The sequence below is a fragment of the Thunnus albacares genome, chromosome 8, assembly GCF_914725855.1.
Source record: "Thunnus albacares chromosome 8, fThuAlb1.1, whole genome shotgun sequence".
NCBI lineage: Eukaryota > Metazoa > Chordata > Actinopteri > Scombriformes > Scombridae > Thunnus > Thunnus albacares.
Window position 1 is genome coordinate 20,732,553 of NC_058113.1, and position 7,745 is coordinate 20,740,297.

The following is a 7,745-nucleotide window of genomic DNA, read 5'->3' on the forward strand; positions in this document are numbered from 1 at the left end:
GTAGTATCTGTCTGTGTCTGCCCCCAGCATGCGTCTGTCAAAGTTTGAGTTGCAGGTGGATATCAATGATATACTAAAATCCATTGTGCACATTCTTTAGTATTTATTTCACCAAGGCACATATTTCACATTGAGGCCAATCAGTGTGTGGAAGAGGCATCTTGATGTTACAACAATAATTTAAACATAATGATATAATAATAGTAAATAAGAATAAAAACTGTATAAAAGTACAAAAAGATAGGAGACTGGCTCCCTTGCAGCATAAAATAAATAGTTCCACCAAGTTACTTAAATAAATAGTCAATACTGTAACAAATACTAGAATAGGAATGAACAAAAATTATAGTGATAAATTGGTAAAGTATTCTACATTATATTGTAGAAAAAAACAAAATACAGCAATTTACATTCATGTACATTTATGTACACCTGTACAGAACATAGTGTCACAATACATAGTATTTTAAGGCTTTGGGTGTTTAACTTAAAAAACAAACAAAACAAACAGGAAAAAAAAAAAAAAAAAAAACTTTTCTACCCCAAAGCACAGGTTCAAAATCAGCCATCTCACTCATCCAAGAGGCTAATCCTAACAAGTTTGTGCAAAGAATCTAATCAGGTCCATCAGTGCTCAGCAACAGGGCACATTCAAACAACTTTACCACAACATTAGATATGCCTCCTCATGCAGAACGCGAGAAACAGGCATTGAAAATAGACACTCTGCCTCTGGCAAAAAAAAAAAAAAAAAAAAAGTATTCACTTCTCTTTGGCTACCATCCTGACAATTACACATAAATGCAATTTATGTCATAGGCCATGAATTGATAAATTAACACAAGGCACATTAAATATGGTTCGAAGTTTCCACTAACATCTAAAATGTTTACTTTAAGGGCACTGTTAAGTGAGAGACAGTGAAAACCTTGGCTGTCCCAAATGTATGCTACATCTACTGGAAGAATTATTGGCTAAATAAATACACAAATGCCATGTAAAGTGAGTTAAAGTAAGAAAAATCATAATCAGAGCTATAGGTTTAGGAAGTGCTACTGTGTTTTCCTTGAGGATCAGTGAGACACAAGACAAAAAGAAAGATTACAAAGATGTGGGGAAATAAATTCACGATAATACAGAAATAAAGATGAGAGTGACACATTACAACTTCAAATAAATAAAATTAAATAAATTACTAACAGTCAATAAATAAATAAATACATAAATAACATGGTCATGAACAAGGCCTTTAGGAAAGTTTAGGAAATCATGATCATCGTAGTTAAACTGATAGTTTGCTTTAATCTTGATGGTCGTATCTAGCTGCAGTATAATGCATCCTCTTTGGCTCTGATGGAAAGACACATTCTTCAACACACGTCATTGGTTGATGTCTGGGCCTCGTATGGGATGCTTTTGACTACAGTGCACACTGGTGACATGGTCCTGATTTCCCTCTGGCTGAGGTGGGATTCCATGCATTCTCACTGGCTCTGCAGCCTTTTAGTTAATGGATTATCATTGAACTGCAGAGATTTTGGGTTTAAGGCTGAGAAACGCTCTGTACGCCCAATCGCAAAAGAGCTTGAAGTGTTGGAGAAGTTCATGGCTTGATTGCAGGACGTCAAACTGATAGGGGAGATGAGGGGGGAGGGAGGGCGTTGCCGGAGTCAGCTTTGGTGCTTCAACCCTCAGCATCTGTAGGTGAGAAGAAAAGCAGACAGATTAGAACAACCACTAATTTACTGAAGACTAAAACTCCCGCACACTGATATAAGTTAAACACTGAAAACAAGTATCAACAAGGGCAACTCAGCTCTTTACCTGACGGTGCAGCATGTTGATGAGAGATTTCATTTCTTTGATCATCTCTCCCAGCTTGGGCAGTGCGGGGTGGTGGTGCTTCTTTGAAACCCTGCTCAGCCACTCAAAGTGGTGCTCATACAGCTTCAGGTCAGCATACAGCTGAGAGAGTGTGGGCTTCAGCTGGAAACAACACAGACATACTTTAGAGACTTAGCATGGGTGTGGCAAGATGTAACTGTGCGGATAGAAACAGACCAACCCCTGTCCCCTCACAAGCACGCACTCTAACACAAATACATTATCAGAGCATTACCTCAAGATTGTTGAGGTCATTGGCTGATCTGTTGCTCATTTCTGGCAGAGACCTGAACCTGTGGGGCTCGACGTCTGAGTCGAATGCATGCTCCTTCTGAAAGAGAAAACAAGACACACACACATACACACACACATCAGCACAATTTTACTCATCCTGAGACAAGTCACGGCAACATGAGGAAAGTATTAGTCTAGCACCTCGATTGGGTGACTGTTTTCTGTGCTTAGAGACAGTAGCTCTCACTGAGGAGAGTGTGGTCGATCGGGTCAGAGTGAGTTCACCCACATTCAGCCTCCCCAAATGTCAACAATAAGAGCAAATGACCTGAACCCACAGGATGTTTTCTACAGGGAGAGAGGATAACAACATATGCAGTGACTAAGAAAGCTCCAAGTGGGACAGACAACACAAGGCTGTAGGGAAACTCCAGGGTCACAGCTATAAAAAGATGGAATGACGCAGTGCCGCTGCCCAGCTCGAAATGTGTTGTAAACTACGTCCAGACGGGAGATGTAGTGCACATCATGGCCACCAGAGGGGGATAAACAACCTGACTGCAGGTTTATGGAATTCTACCTCACAAAGGCAGCTGTGCTCATCAGCTGTGCAATTTAGTATTAAAGGTGTATGCCTGATTCAGTAATGAATGGGAATGAATGGAGATGACTGATGTGGCATGCGTCATTTCCAATCAGCAGAGGAACATAACAACATTAGGATGATTAGTGCCCAGAAATGTATTGTGTAAACAGGTTGTATGTGCTTAATGCTTCCTTAACCTGTTATTCAGTGTTTTCCTTGTTGTGCTGTTTGCTCCAGTTCTCTGTGTTGATGTTTTTAGTCATGAATGTGCTGCATTGTCTCTCATGTCGCTCCATCAGCCTTTCATAAGAATTCACTTATGTTTGTGGTCCAATGTTTTGTCTCTGTTGCTTTTGTCCTCTACCATCCCTCGCTTTGCTCCTCTCCTCTCTCTCCCCCCCTCTCTCTCTCACTCATACCAGGTGCACAAGCACATGCAGCATCACGTGCACATGTGCATGCATGCACACACATACACCACTGGCTTGTCATCTAGCTGGCCCTCTGATCTCTTCATCTCTTGTGGTTTTTGCTCCATCTTTCTCAGCCTTTAATTCTCCCTCTTATCCTCCTTTTCTTGCTCTCTCCATCGTAGATCATGACCTCACCCGACAGAACTTAGCATCCAGCCTTTTTCTTCCTGAATGCAAATACTGGAATGTGATAAATCTTTTTGATTTTTATCAAGTCACTTTGCTGTGGCGACCAAAAGCAAAACACTAAACACCGCACCTACACAACCATGACTATTTACAGAACCCTCAGTGCACACACACACGGCCACAAAAATGCATACACACAAATGCATGCACACATATAGACATTTGCACCATTACAGTATGCATGCAAACACACACACACACACACACACACAGACTCACTCACACACATACACAGTTTGCGTCAGTAAACTTATATAGACCTATGTGTATACACTCACACACTTCTCTCCCTTTAAAGCATCAGTTTCATTGCTTTTTTTTGCAGGGACTTTCCATGGATTCCCATTTTATTTATCTTTCCTAACTTTGTCCTCTCTTTAGTGGAATTCCACACAATAAGGAAAAAAAATTAAAAATAAATCTTCCATGTTACTGAACACTGTCTAATACTGTCCCCAACACCCTTTGATACTGCTGGTTTCTTCACATCTGGACCCCAGGTTGGACTACTGCTACAGTGATAACCTGTAACATTGTCTTAAAGCAACAAACCCACACACACTTTCTGAACACTATCTACTGACTAAGACTAGAGAGAGTATGTGGCTATTTTTGATTTTATCCCCTGAACAAAAGAGTTTTGAGATTTGCATAATGCAAAAATAGAATCTAGATCAGTCATGTGTAACCAAAGATCCAGAGATATGATCCCGCTTTCTTTTCACCTGTTAAAACACTGTGCTGCTACACAATCACCAGCTGGAGCAAAAGCTAAGTCCTCAAATCTGATGTTCCTACCCACTTGACTTATCAACAAAATGAGATTTCTAGCCAGACTTGTTCGTACAATATGTGCAAGTGAAACTTCTTCATCTACACATCCACCGTCTAGCCACAGAACATAAACATGTTTCTATATAAACAGGCATGTAGACATACGTGCTTTGCTGTAATTTCATAGATGGTATGCTTGGTAGTTTGGGCCCACTTGGATGCAGGTTCAGTGTTAATTTGTAAAATTGTCCTGATGGGAGATATAAAACATATACCTAGGCCTATGTCTATGTCTTGTTTCTCTATCCTAGTGAACCCTTCATGTCTCTAAGTAGCCTATCATTGTAAACGGGTGCTAATTCTTACATGAGCAATCACTGGCCTCCATGACCACCAATCTTCCTGGTATTGCCACCAATCAGGTGACCAGGCAGACCATAAGGTTGCTGAGTCAGACCTCCCCTCCCTTCCCAGTCCAGTGTGGATTAAAAGTGAGATCACTCCGTCAAATCTCCCCTGAGGCTTTTGCTACCCTGATGTAAGCATGGACTCCAGCCAGTCTGTCATCAATGAAAGCAGCTTAAAGGGGAACTTTGGTATTTTTCAACTAGGACCCTATTTTCCCGTCATTTTGTGTCTAAGTGACTAATGGGGACAACAATTTTTGAAATTGGTCCAGTATTGAACGAGAGCGCTTCAGCCAGCAGCCGCAAAACAGTCTGCAATGTAATCCTTTGGGGCAATAGCGGCCCGTCAATGTACGTCCACTAAAGTGCTTGTTTTTGCCACTGACAGGCTCAGATTATTATTATAAGTGTCTGACAACATTATGGAAAGGATCCCTACAGAGAAATAAAACATTTTTCTTTGTCTTTCGCTTGATCTGGTCTGTTTGTTATTGTGTCTAATCAAGTCTCACGACAGTTAAGTTGTTGTCGAAATCAGCTAAATATTCAGCCATTTTAGATAACACTAAGCTACGCTTTCTGTACTCCAACACAACATACTCCTCTCGGCACTCCTCTCTCCGACTCTGTCATGGCTCAATAGCTGATTTCTACAAGTCAATTCTTGTGAGATTTCAGAACGAAACTTCTCCTTGAGCGAGACTGTGAGCATTTTCCTGTTTAAAAGACGTTTAAAAAAACATCTATGGTCACCAGTGAAAAGACGTTTTCAAAACAGGTTCAAAAGTGAAAGTTTTTTCACCAACTATTTGAAAAAGTTCAGATTTAGATCATATTTCACTGGGACTTGCAATACTGGCTTTCAGCTGAGAAATTTGGATGTGGTTTTTAGTTAGGCCCCAAAATGATGACAGGCTATTATTTGCACATTGTAGAGGATGAAAAATTTCACTATTGCAAATCCCAGTGAAATATAGTATAGCAAAGGAAGATTCCCACACCAGGTCTCAAACCCCAGTCTACCAGACCACAGACAACTTTGCTGACCACTCAACCAAAGTTCAGCTCTGCCTGAGACACAGACCTGCAGCTATTTATACATCTGTGACACAGAGACAGAAAGCAGAGCGGAGCAGAGGAGAGGGATGGAGACAACGATGTAACCTCGCTATGCTACGAGTCCTGACCTGCATGCTGTTATTTGATATGTATTTTTTCTCAAATAATTTTTAAAATATTTGCATGAAATGAATATTCGTAAAAACACGCTATTTGTGCTCGGATTGAACTCCACCCCTACTATAGAGTTCCATATTTATGACATTTAATACAAAACATTAAATGCATTAAAAATATGTCTTCCTGTAGACCACATCACCTACAAGTGCAATATGACTTTGGACAAATACCTTCCCACTAAGCAATATTGTCTCTTTTTCAAGCTACAACTGAACAAATTATCAAAATGACTAAACAAATTTGTGTTTTATGACACCTTGATGTTGTAACTGCATTTGAAATCCTGGTTGGTTCTCACTGGGAATAACAACCAGCCCTGATCAAGCTAAAGGTAAAGAAAACATTTTATTTCTCTGTATGATCCTTTCCATAATGTTGTCAGACACTTATAATAACAATCTGAGCCTGTCAGTAAAAAAACAAGCACTTTTAGTGGACGTACATTGACTGGACACAATTGCCCCAAAGGATTACATTGCAGCCCATTTCGCGGCTGCCGGCTGAAGTGCGCTTGCTCAATATTGGACCAATTTCAAAAACTGTTGTCCCCATTACTCACTTAGACACAAAATGATGGGAAAATAGGGTCCGGCTTGGAAAAATACTGAAGTTTCCCTTTAAGTCAGACTGGAGTCCTGAGCAAACCTGGTGTAGTTCAGCCCAACAACTTTTCCACAACTCTGCATGATGCAAAAGTTGTGCAGTTTTAAGTGTGAGGGCACCTAAACTGAGAGGTAACATTAACACTAAAATGCAATTAGGCAACGATTAATTAATGCAGGCTCTGGCGTATTAACGACCCGCATCCTCTTCCACCTTCGCATTAACAATTCAATTAGCATAGGGCAACCAGGCCCTCATTAGTCTCTCCACCAATCAGTAGCTGAGATTCCTAATCAGCATGACGACATGTTCACTTACCAGCAGTTCTTGGGTAAGCTTCATTAGATTTTTGGTCTGATTGGACAGTTTATCCATGTCATTGGGCCGCCGCTGAGGGACTGGAGAGGCAGACGTGAATACAGGCAGCTGAGCCAATAACAGCGAGAAGAGGAGAGATGAGGAGGAGTCGAGCAGCACTGTAGAGGCAGAACAAAACGGAAGCAATTAGTGGAGAGGCGCTGTCATCTCGCCATAATGATAATGACCTCAGGCCACTGCTGTCAACTCCAGGGGAAGATATTGCACCATAATATAAACAATAGCTGCAGACTTGGCAGAGGAATCCTGTAGAGCTTCAGTGTCAGAGTCATGTTTTCACAGGCTGAATGCAAATCATTAAATCATTAAAAGCCGTGGCTTTGACACTGAATATCACCATCACTCCTTTACCATAAGCAACGCAATGAATGCTGCTGATTGTCACACCTGCAACTGGATAGGGACGTGAGCTGGTGGTATAAATTATATAGACCAAGCCAACTCTCTAACAGTAAGCTCATTCATTCTTTTCCTTTCAAGTTCAAATACAAGGTAGACTAAGTATTAAAAGGGAACCACAGTGCTGTTGAAATGATGAATGCTTGATAATTACAGGTGAACCACAAGAATCACAGCCAAAATAACACTGCAGGAGCATCTGAGCTGCCTGCCCTATAGTCTAACTTTAACCGTTGAAGGATCAACATAGAAGTTTTCCATATCATCAGTCAAGTCATAAAGTGAGGCAATTGTTTAGGATTTAAAGCAAGTAAATAATTTAATTTAGTCTGCATAGGGACGATAAAAAAAGCAGCAACAGTCACATAAACTTTACCCACAATTTAAAAATATTAGCGTTAAGAAATAAAATAAGACAAACCTGTAAAGAAATGTTAATTAAAAAAAACTTGAGCACTTCATGAATTAAAACACACTCACACAATCACTTACATCTCATATTTGGTTCGGATCCAAGAGAACCAGCAAACAAACGTGGATAAATAAATAAATAGGAAATTAATAAATAAATTGAACTCC

General features: G+C 40.3%; 1 protein-coding gene across 1 annotated transcript; it reads right to left on the reverse strand.

Moving 5' to 3' along the window:
- Positions 1 to 92: 92 nt before the first annotated feature.
- Positions 93 to 7,741, reverse strand: il11a (interleukin 11a). Its single transcript, XM_044360236.1, has 5 exons — positions 7,659 to 7,741; positions 6,708 to 6,865; positions 2,120 to 2,215; positions 1,825 to 1,986; positions 93 to 1,698 (listed from the first exon to the last, which is right to left on the reverse strand). Exons 1-5 carry the CDS (start codon positions 7,663 to 7,665, stop codon positions 1,519 to 1,521), a joined length of 603 nt encoding a protein of 200 aa, XP_044216171.1. The 5' UTR covers positions 7,666 to 7,741; the 3' UTR covers positions 93 to 1,518.
- Between the last annotated feature and the right edge of the window lie 4 nt (positions 7,742 to 7,745).